Raw genomic sequence first — 17,514 nt, 5'->3', positions numbered from 1 at the left:
ATGTCTGTCATTAGTGGGGGGTTATTTAGTGTGCATTTTCAGTTTGGGTTCTCGTGCGGGATTGTTTATTGTCCACTCAGGACAGTTGTGTGTGTGGCCTGTTTCGCTGGCCTGTGTCAGATTTATTGCCGGGTTGCGCCCCGTGCACTTTTTCCTCGTGTTTTATTTTGCGAATGTGTTTTCCCTGGCGGACTTTATTAAGCGCCCTGTGCCTTTCGGCTATTGTGTTTTGTTTACCGTGGCATTAAAACACTGTTGCTCCGGCCCTCTGTCTCCTGCGCCTGATTCCGCATCTCCACTGGTCCTAGAATTCCGTGACATTGACCAACTGGGGACATTTTGTTATTCCCCATGCTATTTCAAGGGGGTTTAGTGTTAATGTAGAATTAATGTTAGGGGTAGAATTAGGTTTAGGACTTAGTGTTAGGAGTTAAGGTTTGGTTTTGGTTTTGGGGTTAAGGTTAGGGTTGGTTTAGGGTAAGGGCCGTATACAACAGACATTACAGTGAAATGCTTACTTACAAGCCCATAACCAACAATGCTTTAAGAAGTTTCAAGAAGAAAAAAGAAAAAAGAAAAAGTGTTAATTGAAAAATGTATGTATTTTTTTTATTTTTATAAATTGACTAATAATTAAAAAGCAGCAGTCAAATAACAATAGCGAGGCTATGTACAGGGGGTACCGGTACAGAGTCAGTGTGCCGGGGCACCAGTTAGTTGAGGTAATTGAGGTAATATGTACATGTAAGTAGAGTTAAAATTAAAAACCTCTACAGGATCGGTGGGTCCCCCGCGGGACAGTTGAGCTAATGTAGGCTAATGTGATTAGCATGAGGTTGTAAGTAACAAGAAAATGTCCCAGGACATAGACCTATCTGATATTGTCAGAAAGCTTAAATTCGTGTTAATCTAACTGCACTGTCCAATTTACAGTAGCTAATACAGTGAAAGAATACCATGCTATTGTTTGAGGAGAGTACAGAGTTATGAACTTGAAAATGTATTAGTAAACCAATTAGGCACATTTGGGCAGTCTTGATACAAAATGTTGAACAGAAATGCAATGGTTCATTGGATCAGTATAAAACTTTGCACATACACTGCTGCCATCTAGTGGCCAATATCTAAATTGCGCCTGGGCTGGAATAATACATTATGGCCTTTCTCTTGTATTTCAAATACGATGGTAGAATTTTTTTTTTTTTAAACATTTCTTTCTATGTATTATCTTTTACCAGATCTAATGTGTTATATTCTCCAACATTAATTTCACAATTCCACAAACTTCAAAGTGTTTCCTTTCAAATGGTATCAAGAATATGCATATCCTTGCTTCAGGTCCTGAGCTACAGGCAGTTCGTTTTGGATATGTCATTTTAGGAGAAAATTGAAAAAAAGGAGCGGATCCTTAAGAGTTAAGAGGTTTTTAAAGTGACTATGTATAAATAATAAACAGAGAATAGCAGCAGCGTAAAAGAAGGGGGGAGGCAATGCAAATAGTCTGGATAGCCATTTGATTAGCTTTACAGGAGTCTTATGGCTTGGGGGTAGAAGCTGTTGAGAAGCCTTTTGGACCTAGACATGGCGCTCCGGGACCGCTTGCCATGTAGTAGCAGAGAGAATAGCCTATGACTAGAAAATAGGATTTTGAATGGTTATTAATTGTGTGTCCCCACAAGGTTAGTTAAATACGACTGTGTGTGTTGGTGTGCACGTGAGTGCATGCGTGCTCAGCTGTGGAGAATCAGAGCAGGTGGTCAGTCCAGTTCAAGTGTTCAGCAGTCTGATGGCTTGTAGATATAAACTGTCTCTGAGCCTGTTGGTATCAGACCTCATGCTCCAATTCTGTCTGCCCGACGGTAAAGGAGTGAACAGCTCGTAGCTGGTATGTGTGGGGTCCGTGATGATGCTGCGGGCCTTCCTCGGGCACCGTTTCAAGTAGATGTCCTGTGCTGGGCTGTCTTCACCACCTGCTGGAGGGCCTTGTGGTCATGGATGGAGCAATTCCCGCACCAGGCTGTGATGCAACCGGTCAGGACGCTCTGATGGTGCAGCGGTAGTATTTGGAGAGGACCTGGGGTGGCATGCCGAATTTCTTTAGCTGCCTTAGGAAGTAGAGACACTGTTGCGCACACTTGATAAGAGTTTTGGTGTTGTTGGTCCATGTCAAGTCCTCTGTGATGTGGACGTTGAGGAGTTTAAAACTGCTGACTCCCATTGATGTGGATTGGGGCACGTTCCCTCCTCTGTTTCCTGAAGTCAACAATCAACCCCTTTCTTTTGCTGATGTTGAGGGGGAGGTTGGTGTCCTGGCACCCCAATGTCAGTTCACTTTCCTTCCTATAGGCTGACTCGTCGTTGTTGTTTTCCAGGCCTACAACTGTGGTGTTGTCAGCAAACTTGATAATGGAGTTGGTGTCGTGCGAGAACAGAGAGTACAGCAGAGGGCTGAGGCCCCTGTGTTAAGGCGTCAGCATGCTTCAATTTGCCTGGCGCCTAGCCGAACCTAATGAAAAAAGCGACAATAGTACTGTTTGTCCATTTTCAGACGCTGTAGCCAGTATACACTAATTTAGACATTTTTTTGCAGAGGAGATCTTCGTCACATAATTTTGCATCTGACTAGGATCTTTGGTGCAGTATTTCTCAAGGGAAAAAATGTGCATGAGTAGGAGTCGTCTCCCTTTGAATGGCAACAGGCATTTAATTGAAGAATCCCTACTGTTAACCAATTGCATTCGGCTACCGACTTCGGCTACCGACACCGAATTCGGCTTGCCTCAAGAAAAAATATTGTCTGCCTGAACAACCGAAAAAACCCTTGCCGAAGTCCAAAACGAACCAAAATGTCACAAAATGTTGTCATAATTTTTGCACAAACTGTTTTGGCTGGGAAGCATGCAGACGCCTTTCATCAGTGGTGAGGAGGTGCCAATGTTGTATTTTACCTAATCAAACCCATAGTGGGTGGTAGCTGTAACAAAAGTTGTACAAATTTAAAGGCTCAGTGCTGTCAAAAACGTGATTTCCTGTGTTTTATATATTTCCACACTATGAGGTTGGAATAATACTGTGAAATTGTAGAAAATTATGATAATGCCCTTTTAGTGTAAGAGTTGATTGAAATACGGCTGACATTTCTGCCTGTTTGGTGAGATGGAGTTTTGGCTTGCCTGTTGACAAATTAGTTAATAGACCAATAAGAAAGCATTCCAAACCTCTCTGCCAATAACAGCTAGTTTTCCGTTTTCCCCTCCCCACTCAGACCATTCCCAGACAGTCGTAGCAAAATTATTTTCTTGAGAAATTGCTCTTTGCTATTAAGATATGATTATTTCGGACCATTTCAATTGAAAACAATCACAGTAAGGTACTTAATTGTTAGCCAGAAATGATTTGATATTGAGATAACGGCTGCATTGGACCTTTAACAGATTACATTTTACCTCAGGAAACCCATTGAGGGTGGTAACTGTAAAAGTCTATACCCAGGATACCCATTAAGGGTGGTAACTACAGGAACATGGTAGCATTATTTACATAAGGGGAATTTAGCAGTGTCAGCAGCCTATTTGTAACACATCTCGTTTAATGTACTTCGATTTTCGTGTTTCACTTGCATTCAGTAGTCTATGAATCACATGGTTATGAAGGCATAAATGTGTATACTTATATTAAATGGACAACTTATATTAAATGGACAAAAGGAACACCTATGTGAGAATACTATTCATTGACTACAGCTCAGGGTTCAACACCATAGTGCCCTCAAAGCTCATCACTAAGCTAAGGACCCTGGGATTAAACACCTCCCTCTGCAACTGGATCCTGGACTTCCTGACGGGCTGTCCCCAGGTGGTAAGGGTAGGTAACAACACATCCGCCACGCTGATCCTCAACACGGGGGCCCCTCAGGGGTGCATGCTCAGTCCCCTCCTGTACTCCCTGTTCACTCATGACTGCATGGCCAGGCATGACTCCAACACCATCATTAAGTTTGCTGACGACACAACAGTGGTAGGCTTGATCACCGACAACAATGAGACAGCCTATAGGGAGGAGGTCAGAGACCTGACTGTGTGGTGCAAGGACAACAACCTCTCCCTCAACGTGATCAAGACAAAGGAGATGGTTGTGGACTACAGGAAAAGGAGGACCGAGCACGCCCCATTCTCATCGACCGGGCTGCAGTGGAGCAGGTTGAGAGCTTCAAGTTCCTTGGCGTCCACATCACCAACAAACTAACATGGTCCAAGCACACCAAGACAGTCGTGAAGAGGGCACGACAAAACCTATTCCCCCTCAGGAGACTGAAAAGATTTGGCATGGGTCCTCAGATCCTCAAAACTTTTACAGCTGCACCATCGAGAGCATCCTGACGGGTTGCATCAATGCCTGGTATGGCAACTGCTCGGCCTCTGACCGCAAGGCACTACAGAGGGTAGTGCGTACGGCCCAGTACATCACCAGGGCCAAGCTTCCTGCCATCCAGGACCTCTAAACCAGGCGGTGACAGAGGAAGGGCCTAAATATTGTCAAAGACTCCAGCCACCTTAGTCATAGACTGTTCTCTCTGCTACCGTACGGCAAGTGGTACCAGAGCGCCAAGTATAGGTCCAAGAGGCTTCTAAACAACTTCAACCCCCAAGCCATAAGACTCCTGAACAGCTAATGAAATGGCTACCCAGACTATTTGCATTGCCCACCCCCCATCCACGCTGCTGCTACTCTCTGTTATTATCTAAACATAGTCACTTTAATAACTCTACCTACATGTCCATATTACCTCAATTACCTCGACACCGGTACCCCCTGTATATAGCCCCGCTATTGTTATTTACTGCTACTCTTTAATTATTTGTTATTCTTATCTCTCTTTTTTTTAGGTATTTTCTTAAAACTGCATTGTTGGTTAAGGGCTTGTAAGTAAGCATTTCACTGTAATACCTGTTGTATTCGTTGCATGTGACAAGTAAAATTTGATTTGAAATGTGTGTATGTAGTTCTGTCCTTGTCTATTAATGTATGTATTAGCCTGTGATGTTTTACATGGACCTTGGGTAGTGTACATGCAGATTCATGAGCTCAACATTTGTTATAGTACCCATTCAAGACTTTAAAACAAGTGCCGAGGGAGACGGGTTGTTTCTGGACAGGGTCAGTAGCAGAAGGGTAAATGGCGCCATCTGCTGTTTCATCCATTAATTTAACCTTTTACCACACTAGCAACTACCGAAATCATTTGTGTAGTAGCAGTCAAATTAGTCGACAATCAATACCAGTCACACACCTTGACTATAATTCCCAAAATAGAACTAGATTTAAAATGTACAATAGCAAGCAAATGACTCCTTCACATGGCTGCACTGCAGCACCAAGCCCAAAAATGGATTAAAGGTACCTAACGTTACCCCTTATAGTCCAAGGACCTTACATGTTGTTTAAAGGCGATGTGGCTCTGGAAGCCTAAACAGCCAAATACTCCATCTAAACCTGAATCGATTCTCAATTGTGGTACAATTCTATAAACATAAATCTCTACTTTCATATCCCAAAATAATTTCACAAATGCTAAATACACTTGCTGTACAGTTACCAGTTGCAGCCAATAGTATTTTTCCAGTGACAACCCTTTTGTAGCATCCATTTACACACGTTAGGAGACACAGATGGCCAATTAGCACAGGTAGTAAGTAGACTAACTTCAATCTGTTTTCTGTAAACACACTGTAACATGGAGATACTGTATGTTTGTGTGGGAACACTAATCCTTTTTTATTACATTTCTATCTGATATGAAAGATAAGGTCCTTTTGCTTTCAAAACACTGCCGCAAGTTATGTGTGGTAATGTTCAAACTGAGCATCCAGGGCTCTTAACAAAATTCCCCAGTACAGAAGACACCCTCATCCAATGACTTGTGTAATGTAATGGAAGCCACGATCAAGGGCTATGCAGCACCCAACTGCTTCAGCGGCTGACTGTGTCCAGATGGAAACAAAAAGTTTCCTTTCATTAAGCAAAATACCCAATGCAGAAAATACACAGAACATTTAGCCTTTCCTTTTTTACAAAGTTTATTTCAGATTTTGAACAAGTTTAGTCGAACAGGCCGAATCCCATGTCGTCATCAGATCCCTCTTCAGACTCCTCCTTCTCTTCCTTCTTCTCCTCAGCTGTAAAGAGATCACAGTAATCAATTAACAATACCATCTTCACCAAATACATTGTCTGAAAACAGAGATATTCAAAGCTAGTTATAGTGAAAGTAATATAATAAACAGTTTACCAAAATACATGTTAATAAACAAAATAAACTGCCCTTTATGAACTAGTAATGTGCTGATCAGCCATTTATTAATCTGAAACTGACCTGCTGTTTTTAAAACGATCCCATTCTACCAGCCTTGATGTAATACAAATAATGATCCCCACCAATTAAAAAATCCATGCATTTAGCAATGAAACTGTTTTAATGCTGTTTGCATTGAGACCGTTCTGGTCATTACTATAACATTTCCCATGTATTTAGTAAAGGCAAATAAGCTTTAGCTTGCCTGACCAAGTGCCCCATCGATATTGAGCTGACTCGCACATCAATATCTATAACTTAACACCCCATTAGAAGGCATTGAGCCCAGATTGGTATGAAAAATGGACATCCAAAAGGTCAACTAGACAAGGATCTAGAACACTTGTGTGGGCTCTGATGTATGCTCACCTGCAGCGGGGGCAGCTGCTCCAGCAGCAGCGGCTCCACCTGAGCTGGCCACTGCCACAGCACCACCTGCTGGCATACTGGCCAGTTTACCATAGCCTGTCAGAGAAATTACAGTTAACTGATTTAATTACAACTACATTGTTGTATATACCAAAAACACTAATAGTGGCAGAAATGCCGTCAAATTTCTAGCAGATTAAACCACCAGTGTGCTTAGTCCAGAATGACCATTTCAGGTTTTCATTTTAAGTAGATGTGTTCTCTTCAGTGACATTTCATTATGCATTGACAGTTCTGAAACTCACCTTGGGCAATCACCTCCTCCACATTTTTGCCACCGAGTTCAGTGACGACCTGAAGGGGGAAAAAAAAGGGGTCAGAAATTAGTGATCCATAGAAATTGCAAGCATGTTTTCTGTTTGAGCTAAACTTTCAGAACACACAAGTTGTGCGTTTCTTTTACTCAACACTGAGATAAGGTAAAACATGTGATATTAAACATACCTTCTCCATGCGTGTGTTGTCAGCCTCAATGCCAACACTTTCCAGGATCTTCTTGATGTCCGCAGCCTGTGGGCTGGCATTACCACCAAGGGCAGAGAGCAGGTATGCAGCAACGTAACGCATTCTGCAATACAGATCATGATGCAGTTATACATCATATGACAAAAAAACAAGGCATTAAAAAAAAAAATCCAATACAGTTAAGTTACTTTAGACAAATACAAGTAGTACACATGCGTCTCAAAGGGAACGTCGCAGTATAACCCTATAACCTGCAGAAACAATTATAACAATTGTCCATGTCATACCCACAGATCATCAAGTTACTAGGCCTACAAATACCTATTATGCATTTGTTTCAAGAGTGATACTTATACACCTTCTCCAAAAATCTAAGTGACAAAAAAATACGTTAGTTGGGCATCTTTACCAAACACTAGGACTCATTGCCTTACTCAAAACATCTGATTAGCTAACTCGGTAACGTTGGCTAGTTAACCGAGGTTGCTAGCGCACTGTGCACAAAGTTCCAGTTAGTGAGGTTGTCACTGATAACTGTTATTTCTTCAATCAGAACATGAAGATGTGGGATTGAAAAACTCCCTAGTGAATAATGTTACCAATCACTGCACTAGCTACAGTTTTGGGCCTTGTTTCTTTGAGACAATAGTGAGAGCGAGTACACATGGTGATATGTCATGGCTGTTAGGTAGCAAGCTAACTGGCTAGCATGCTCCTCTCCAATACATTATTTGCTGTCCAATTTTAGGTTAGGGGTAAGACAAATATTTGAAGGGAATGCCTACGTTATGGTGCCGTGTTGGACTTATTTTCACTGGGTGTATATATACTAAATTGCCTTTAAAAGACACTCACTTGACACGTAGAAGGCAGATACGTGTTCACGTCGAGATTTGCACAGGCGGAAAGGAAGTTCCAGGGCAGGAGGGAAACGGAAAAACGCGTGATGGGCGGGGAAATCGAATGAATTTTGATTGGAGGAGAAAATTCATGCAGGGTGCACTTGATTTGCAAGACGAAGTGAGGAGATGGTCCGGAGGCCGGGCGGCGTCAACCCAATGAAAAATGTCATAATTTTTTTTTTTTTTAGGGAAACTGGAATCACTACATGGTGATAATTATACGCGGCATGTAAGTGATTGGGCCACTGTTCAGTCCAGCAAAGTGCCATTGACTCTCAGTGGTCAATAACGGGACAGATGGAGCTGTGACTGTGCTGTGACCTTAGAACAGACACCTAATTTGGACTACATTAGTACCAACATAGTGCCATACTCTATGAAACGGTACAGAGCCCTGACTATAGTACCATTCTTGCCTCTGGCAATATGACATAATATGGCATCTTCAAAATTTGGTATCAAACAAAAAACGTGGGCCTCCTAAACAAAAAGGATGTTAAAACTACAATTGTTAAAGGAAATATACAATAAAAGTGATGGTAATAGTAAGTTGAGAATAAAAATAAGCAAATAAAAACATTTTTCATGGTATAATTTATTTTGTGCAGTTTTTGGATCTAAATAATTCTATACATCCACGTAACACAATACAAATGGACAGAATAAACTGAAAGCAGCACATTTTGTAAGTAGACCTAACAGTCCAAAACAAGCAAATATTCAACATATCAAATAGTTCTCGTAAAAGTTGCAAGTTTGGTCTTCGTACTCAAAACAACAATATAACAGTCAGAAAAGGAATACAAATAATTTCAGGATTTTTTTTCTCTCGAAAATCCCTTGTAAAAAATTAAAATATCAAAAGAAAACACTTAGAAAAATATTTTATTGACCCTTCCAAAATATAAGAGGGTAGAAACCTGAGGGGTGTTTCACAAAGCTCTAGGAATTGGCAAGGTAACTGTCCTGAACATTCTGTTGAAACCATTAATGTCAGTGACAAGGACAACATTTCAGTAATCATACTGAGGGGCAAGCCGACATGTAACCAACTTGCTATGGGGTGCCAAATCTGTTAAGCGTTTGTTTATTTTACACATCTGTTTAAAAGTATGAATAGAACATAGAATATTTTCTTTATGAAGTGAAGAAAACTTTAGAGTGAAGGAAATACAAAATGTTTTATGATTTAGATGAATATATTTTATTCAATTCAGCAAAAATGTTAAATCTATTTTATCAATTTAACTGGAATTATACAGTACATTCACGAGTGACCATCATAAAATAAAAATGACAAACTATACTATTCAGGTGAAAAATAACATCTGAAATTGAAATCAGTGATGCCAAATTAAGTTCACAGCTTAAAGGGATAGTTCACCCAAATGGGACATGTACCTAATTCTATAGGTCAAAAGTAATCATTCAAAGTCAGCAACCAAAAATATGGCTTTGTTAACTCAAACAAAGCTTAGCAACATTATTGGTCTTTATTTTGAACTGTATTAGTGAAGGTGGGTTTCACATACCAGTAGATCACATGCATTTTTTAATGAATGCCATTCAATAATGGGTTTACTATTTCAAACAACCATGCTGGTGGTAGTGCAATTGTCTTTTTCTCGTTTATACTTTTTGGAAACGTCAGTTTCGACAACAATGGCATTTTTGTGTCGTCGCTGCGACAAGTTGGCCGACCTACTGTAAACCCACCTCGAATGAGTTGGCCACACCGTTGAAGTGTGAATAGAGCAAAATAACTCAAAGAAATTAGAAGAAAAATGGCTATGGGAATGCAGCTTTCTTGGGGAATCTCAAAATCCACTGACCCTGTTCGTGAAATACCCCTCTGGTTTCGAAAGGTTCTGACTTATTGCTCTCTTGAAATATTTAAAATGTCAGGTTTGCCTCAGGTCTCAAAATTGTATACTGTCCCCCCTTACTGTCATAAGGAGAAAAGGTTATTTCAATTTTAAAATACTTATGCTGTGCTTAGTAAGCCTTCTCCCATCCCACTGAAAACCTACACATTTGAAGGCTCTAAATGATTTATGGGATGCAAAAGCTAGAAGTTGCTGAATATTTTATGAGACAGCAAAATCTATTTTTAACGCTTGTAAGACAGTAAAAACATCCGCACGAGGTTAAAAATAAATTCAGAGAATGTATTATTTAATTCCTTAACAATTTAAGATTAGAATACGTTATTTTCAGGAGGAAAAAAACCAAAACAGAGACAATGGTGAAACAGTCTCCATTTAGCCTTCATATACTGGTAAACACAAAATACAATATTTCTATATCAAATGTACACACAATTCCCAATTCCTTCAATAATAAATGTATTCTATTACTATCAGTTATTTTTGCCCTCAAAAATAGCAGGTGTGAAGTTTGCATTCCTGCAAATGCTTAGTAAACCTGATATTGAAGTGTTAAATCATCTGAGCTTAGTTTTATACCCAAATTAAAATGAGGGTAATTTGAATGACAGTATGACAGTACAAGACTAAATACAATTGGGTTGCCCTGAGGCACATTATAAAGGCTGTACTAAAATAAATAAAAATAACATCTCTTCAATCAATGAACCTCTGTGGTGGGTCTCACAGGTCTTCAAACAGCATCCAATATGTCAGTCCAAAATGTAATGCACATGTAAAGCGTGAATGACCAACTACTTGTAGAAATATGATAAATCTAGTGTTTGCCTTGAGTCGTGGTGTGGAGGACAGTGTCAGAAGTCGCAGGGGTAGGGCGTAGAAAAGGTAGAAATATAATATATGTGGATACAAACTAAACTTAGTGTGCTAAGTTTTAGAAGGTTAAAATTGTGACTGGGACAGATGGCTGGACGAGGGTGAAAGATAAGGGAATTGCGTGCCAGTGATGAAAAACACTATTGGGGATAGCTGTTCTGTTGCCGGCGCTTTGCAGACCTCATCTTCTCAAAGCGGGATTCCATTTCCTCAAGGACTTTAGGAGTGTACCTGACCACCAGCTTCACAGCGCCCTGGGCAGCTTTGAGAAGCTCCACAGCTTTCTCATGGTGCTCCCCCTCCACACTCTGGGGAAAGAAAGAGATAAAAGGAGGATTAATTTAAATAACAGACAAAATTAGGTGACTGAATATGATAAATGTATATTGATAGTAGCCGTGTCCGAAATCTGGCTTGCCTGCTATTTACTTAAACTGCATACTGCGTACTAATCATACTACATACAGTTGAAGTCCGAAGTTTACATACACCTTAGCCAAATACATTTAAACTCAGGTTTTTCACAATTCCTGACATTTAATCCTAGTAAAAAGTCCCTGTCTTAGGTCAGTTAGGATCACCACTTTATTTTAAGAATGTGAAATGTCAGAATAATAGTAGAGAAATTTTAGCTTTTATTTCTTGCATCACATTCCCAGTGGGTAAGACGTTTACATATACTCAATTAGTATTTGGTAGCGTTGCCTTTAAATTGTTTAACTTGGGTCAAATGTTTTGGGTAGCCTTGCACAAGCTTCCCACAATAAATTGGGTGAATTTTGCCCCATTCCATCCTGACAGAGCTGGTGTAACCGAGTCAGGTTTGTAGGCCTCCTTGCTCGCACACGCTTTTTCAGTTCTGCCCACACATTTTCTGTAGGATTGAGGTCAGGGCTTTGTGATGGCCACTCCAAAACCTTGACATTGTTGTCCTTAAGCCATTTTGCCACAACTTTGGAAGGATGCTTGGGGTCATTGTCCATTTGGAAGACCCATTTGCTTTAACTTTCTGACTGATGTCTTGAGATGTTGCTTCAATATATCCACATAATTTTCCTGCCTCAAGATGCCATCTATTTTGTGAAGTGCACCAGTCCCTCCTGCAGCAAAGCATCACCACAACATGATGCTGCCACCCCCGTGCTTCACGGTTGGGATGGTTCTTCAGCTTGCAAGCCTCCCCCTTTTTCCTCCAAACATAACGATGGTCATTATGGCCAAACAGTTCTATTTTTGTTTCATAAGACCAGAGGACATTTCTCCAAAAAGTATGATCTTTGTTTGGATGGCAGTTTTGGAGCAGTGGCTTCTTCCTTGCTGAGCGGCCTTTCAGGTTATGTCAATATAGGACTCGTTTTTCTGTGGATATAGATACTTTTTTTACCGGTTTCCTCCAGCACCTTCACAAGGTCGTTTGCTGTTGTTCTGGGATTAATTTGCACTTTTCGCACCAAAGTACGTTCATCTCTAGGAGACAGAACGCGTCTCCTTCCTGAGCGGTATGATGGCTGCGTGGTCCCATGGTGTTTATACTTGCGTACTATTGTTTGTACAGATGAGCGTGGTACCTTCAGGCGTTTGGAAATTGCTCCCCAGGATGAACCAGACTTATGGAGGTCTACCATTTTTCCCCCCTGAGGTCTTGGCTGATTTCTTTTGATTTTCCCATGATATAAAGCAAAGAGGCACTGAGTTTGAAGGTAGGCCTTGAAATACATCCACATGTAAACCTCCAATTGACTCAAATTATGTAAATTAGCCTATCAGAAGCTTCTAGAGCCATGACATCATTTTGTGGAACTTTCCAAGCTGTTTAAAGGCACAGTCAACTTAGTGTATGTAAACTTCTGACCCACTGGAATTGTGATACAGTGAATTATAAGTTAAATAATCTGTCTGTAAACAATTGTTGGAAAAATGACTTGTGTCATGCACAAAGTAGATGTCCTAACAGACTTGCCAAAACTATAGTTTGTCAACAAACAAATTGTTTTAATGACTCCAACCTAAGTGTATGTAAACTTCTGACTTCAACTGTATCCTGGTCCTGGACCATTTCTTAAAGGAATACTCCACTCAAAAGTATGCATTAGTCCACTATTGATAGAGTCCCAAAATGTGTTGCATGTCAGCAATCAAGTTTTCAAGATATAGAACTTTTCAAAAAGCAAGTTGTTGCCACATCATCATGATGACGCGTAAAACCACTAAACAAGGGACACTTTTTTTTTGTCTGTTTAACTAAGCCAGTGTTTTATCATAATGAGAGCACACGCTTTTGAGAATTGAGGGGGGTACAAATAATGTCCTAACCGACTTGCCAAAACTATAGTTTGTTAATAACAATACATTTGTGGAGTGGTTGAAAAACAAGTTAATTACGCCAACCTAAGTGTATGTAAACTTCCGACTTCAACTGTACTATTTAGAACGTTGTGTTTAGTAAAAACGAATGCAGTAAGCAAAATACAACAGCATACTAGGCTCATCCTACATCATCTAATGCGCAATTGTGTCGATTCCCTACATTAATTCATTTTGGTACAGCTTGTCCCCTCAGCTGTTGTCAGACACACGTGGGCCTCGAAATACAATTATCTTCCTCAAGTGTGCAGCAAATTCTACGAGACAAAAAGCCAAAATGAGTATGACATCCTGAAATTTTTAAAGCATGCTCAATTTTCGAAATTGCACATTCTACAAAACTTTATTTTTCTCCTTCCCAATATGCCTACTATTTAGAACGCAAGTACGGGTATTCGGACACAACCAGAGACTGCATAAACGACACGTACCACCCCATTTACAGAAAGAAGCTGGTCGCCTCTCTTGAGGCCCCCGTGGCGGTCAGCGATTCCACCAGGAATGATGCGTGAGATGTAAATAGGAGAGTTCTGTTCCTTCCCTCCCATTATATTGAAGCCAAGTCCTTCCTCCGTCTTAGGCAGCTCCACCACGCGAGGGTGTGAGTGCCCCTCACTGGCCGCAAACGCTGCAACAGTGGCCTACAAGGCAAGAGAGGAGAGGTTGTTAACCCAGAGTTGCCTACAGAGTTGTTTAATATTGGTTGTTGTTGTTTTGACATACCTTGGCTGTGGCATTTGCCCTGACTTCAGGGCTACTGTTAATGTCCACAGTCTCATACACATGTTCATACACCTACAGAGTTGTTTAGAAAAGGCAGAAAGAAGGTTAGCCGAATGCAAACTGCAAAGCTGAATTACTTCCTTCAAAAAGTCTGACATGTTAAAAATGGAGATCCTGGTAGTTCTTGCTGTCCAGGGTTCCAATCTATTAATTAATCCTCAAACTGGATATCTTATTTTGTAATCACAACACTATACACTGACATTGAAGGAATGACAAATCTTACATCTGAAATCAAATAACTAGTCTATAGGCAGCAATCAAACAATTAATGTTTTTATAGGCATGTCTGTATCAGCCCCATCTCACACAAGTACACAAATCAGAGCCTGGAGGTCCAGAGTACTGCTGATTATTTATTTCCACTCACCTGGTGCCCCAGGTCTGAATCAATCACACTGATTGGAGGGGGAGAATGAACATCAGCAGTACTTCTGGCCTTGAGGTCCAGATTTGGCCATATAATTTGAGTTGAACTTTGAAGGGTGTGATGGGCATTTAATGGCATCGTCACAGCTCACCTCTCGCACAGCATTACAGAACTCGCTCTGCAAGACCCTTTGCAGTGCCTGCAGTTTCTGGGGTGGCACTTCCCCAGTCCTCTGGAGCTTGTCAAGCAATTCAATGGCCCGGGAAATGTCTGTGGGGAGAAAACATAGAGACCACACACACCGTCAGAGATCTTACCAATAATTGACATCGATTTAGAGACTTTAGTTTGGGAAATAATTGCTTGAGGCAGAGGATCTAACACTCCAGCACAAGCGTAATGGAGTCAGTTGGTTTTTGATTTTGTAGATTGATGAAGTAAATCTGTCCATGCACAGGGTATTATGATGCAGGCATAGCTGATCATTACCAAATCTTCATCACACTGCTTGTAAACACATGGTAGAATTCAACGGACAGGGACTTGTATCATCAGGACTGCAAGTAACATAGTCCGGGCTTTCGGGCGCAACATTTTCAAACTAACCTAGCTAGCTCCTGAGCTACAGCTAGCTACATACTGGACGCTGAACTTTTGTTTGGGTGCAACTGCTAACATTACTAGGAAGCTACGAAGTTCCAGTGGCGGAAAAAGTACCCATTCGTCATACTTGAGTAAAAGTAAAGATACCTTAATAGAAAACAACTCAAGTAAAAGTCACCCAGTAAAATACTACTTGAGTAAATGTCTATTGGTTTTGGTATTTGGTTTTAAATATACTTAAGTATAAAATGTAAACCTATTAATAATTTCAGATTCCTTACATTATGCAAACCATACAGCACCATTTTTATTTTATTTATTGATAGCCAGGGGCACAATACAACACTCAGACATTAATTTAAAATCAAAGCATTTGTGTTTAGTGAGTCCGCCAGATTAGAGGCAGTAGGGCTGACCAGGGTATGTCCTCTTGATAAATGTGTGAATTGGACCATTTTCCTGTCAAAATGTAACCAAGTACTTTTGGATGTCAGGGAAAATGTATGGAGTAAAAAGTACATTATTTTCTTTAGGAACGTAGTGAAGTAAAAGTTGGCAAACATAGAAAAAGTAAAGTACAGATACCCCCAAAAACGATTTTAGTATTTTAAAGTATTTGTTCATAAGTACTTTACACCACTGCAAACTACCAGCCTTAGAGGATAGCTATCTAAATTAGCTAACGTTAGCTGGCTACAACATTAGCAACTCAGCCCATCTGTCTTTCTGAAAACTAAAGCGATTATATTGAAATAATCTATTTTTCTTTTGACTTTTGAGAGATGATTGTACTTCGGGCTAGTTATTTCAAAATTAAATGACTAGCGCTAACGTTAGCTAACTAAGTTAAATTCCAGATTAGCTACCGTTAACTAGCTAGCCATCTGTTTGGCTAGTGTGTGTATTTTCATAATTTTAACCATTATTATTGATCAAGCAATCTGATTTGTTTGACGTTTTACCTCTTTCCAGTCGAACAGGTTCCCCCAAAGAAGCCATAATAGCCTAAATCCGGCACTGTTCAGGAGAAATGATCAGACTAGCAAAATTTCCACTCGGCGATAAACAACAGATTTGAGCTGTATTGACGGGGATTGTTGTTGCGTCAAGGACACGCAAACGGCGCAATATACGGTCGATGTGCCCAATCCACGATGTGGGAAAACTGAGAAGTCATATATCACAAAAGTTTTATTTTATATTTTAGAAAATGTGGTGTCCTAAACGTATAACCTGCAATATTTACAGCTTTTCAATGGTTATTTAAATGATAGATTTTACGTACAGTTATTAAAATGTCTTATCTGATCATTATTCATAACCCAAAATGAATTGTTTGTAAATGTCTTTGTAAACCTACAATATTGATTCAATATGTTTAAAACCATAATTTTGATCTCTGTCAGCGCTTGCATAATGTATGCATTTCTATTGATTCATTTTCAATTCTCACAACAATAAGGATTTTCCTTTCTGAAAGCTGAAACACTACATAGGCCTAGTACTCATTACTATGTATTAAACTGTGTTACCTTATAATAACTGCAAAACTGAGGACATAGACTATTGGCCCATGTTTTATGTTTTTGTTGCGATAGGAGACTTGTAAACACATTATGTAGGCCTGTACTTTGGAAGGATACTTCAAATGATGTTTAGAAAAGTGATTTTTCTATCATAAAATGCAATTTTCTGAGTACTATAGATATATATGCAATACTTTAAGTGCTATTTGTGTGTGCAAATCGTCCGGAATATACCTTGAATGCATTTTTATTGTTATCTTTTATTATCACAATTAGGCATGTTTTGGTATCCTTTGTGAGAGAATGTTGTCCATCCATTTCTAGGCATGGGACACCTACCTGTGTCGATGGGACAGGGTTGAGATGGCCCATCCAAGGAATTCACCAGTCAAGGATCCTGTCTTCAGGATGGAAAACTTTTGAATGTGCTCATCATCAACCTCTCAGAGGTCATCAAGGATCAGCTTGTAGCCTAGGCTATACGACGTGGACCTACTATTTGTTCTGATTCTTTGTGTTGTTGATTGAGTATATATTGAGGCTTTTATAACCAAGCTAATGCTGATGAAAATAAAATCTATCTGGTCTATTTGTCTGTCTGTCTGTCTGTCTGTCTGTCTGTCTGTCTGTCTGTCTGTCTGTCTGTCTGTCTGTCTGTCTGTCTGTCTGTCTGTCTGTCTGTCTGTCTGTCTGTCTGTCTGTCTGTCTGTCTGTCTGCTATAGGAGGATGGGCTCATTGTAAAGGCTGTAATGGTATAAATGGAACATAGTCAAACATGCGGTTTCCATATGTTTTGATACCATTCCATTTATTCCATTCCAGCCATTACAATGAGCCTGTCCTCATCTAGCTCTTCCCACCAGCCTCCTCTGGTCTGCATGCATGCAGGCAGACAGGCAGGTACGTAGGTAGGTAGGATGGTAGGTATGCATGTAGGAAAGATAGGTATTTATGTAT

General features: G+C 40.2%; 2 protein-coding genes across 2 annotated transcripts; both read right to left on the bottom strand.

Moving 5' to 3' along the window:
* Positions 1–6,059: 6,059 nt before the first annotated feature.
* Positions 6,060–8,211, bottom strand: LOC115203220 (60S acidic ribosomal protein P2). The gene is made up of 5 exons (XM_029767687.1): positions 8,102–8,211; positions 7,226–7,349; positions 7,027–7,075; positions 6,722–6,817; positions 6,060–6,176 (listed from the first exon to the last, which is right to left on the bottom strand). Exons 2-5 carry the CDS (start codon positions 7,346–7,348, stop codon positions 6,100–6,102), a joined length of 345 nt encoding a protein of 114 aa, XP_029623547.1. The 5' UTR covers position 7,349; positions 8,102–8,211; the 3' UTR covers positions 6,060–6,099.
* A 514-nt stretch (positions 8,212–8,725) lies between these two features.
* LOC115203219 (protein lin-7 homolog C) lies at positions 8,726–16,139 on the bottom strand. Its single transcript, XM_029767686.1, has 5 exons — positions 15,993–16,139; positions 14,579–14,697; positions 13,998–14,069; positions 13,706–13,915; positions 8,726–11,218 (listed from the first exon to the last, which is right to left on the bottom strand). Exons 1-5 carry the CDS (start codon positions 16,027–16,029, stop codon positions 11,051–11,053), a joined length of 606 nt encoding a protein of 201 aa, XP_029623546.1. The 5' UTR covers positions 16,030–16,139; the 3' UTR covers positions 8,726–11,050.
* Between the last annotated feature and the right edge of the window lie 1,375 nt (positions 16,140–17,514).

The sequence above is a fragment of the Salmo trutta genome, chromosome 12, assembly GCF_901001165.1.
Source record: "Salmo trutta chromosome 12, fSalTru1.1, whole genome shotgun sequence".
In the NCBI taxonomy this organism is placed as follows: domain Eukaryota; kingdom Metazoa; phylum Chordata; class Actinopteri; order Salmoniformes; family Salmonidae; genus Salmo; species Salmo trutta.
The sequence above is the reverse complement of the archived record's forward strand: the minus strand, read 5'-3'. Positions and strand labels throughout refer to the sequence as shown.

Bases quoted from the DNA above. Each gene is read 5' to 3' on its own strand.
- LOC115203220 (XM_029767687.1), bottom strand. From the start codon at position 7,348: ATGCGTTACGTTGCTGCATACCTGCTCTCTGCCCTTGGTGGTAATGCC. The intron at 7,076-7,225 runs GTATGTTTAATA...TTCCCCCTTCAG, and splicing joins ACAACACACGCATGGAGAAG to GTCGTCACTGAACTCGGTGG. The intron at 6,818-7,026 runs GTGAGTTTCAGA...TTTCTCTGACAG, and splicing joins GGAGGAGGTGATTGCCCAAG to GCTATGGTAAACTGGCCAGT.
- LOC115203219 (XM_029767686.1), bottom strand. From the start codon at position 16,029: ATGGCTTCTTTGGGGGAACCTGTTCGACTGGAAAGAG. The intron at 13,916-13,997 runs GTATGTCAAAAC...CTTGCCTTGTAG, and splicing joins GGGCAAATGCCACAGCCAAG to GCCACTGTTGCAGCGTTTGC. The intron at 11,219-13,705 runs GTACGTGTCGTT...TTCTTTCCCCAG, and splicing joins TTCTTTCTGTAAATGGGGTG to AGTGTGGAGGGGGAGCACCA.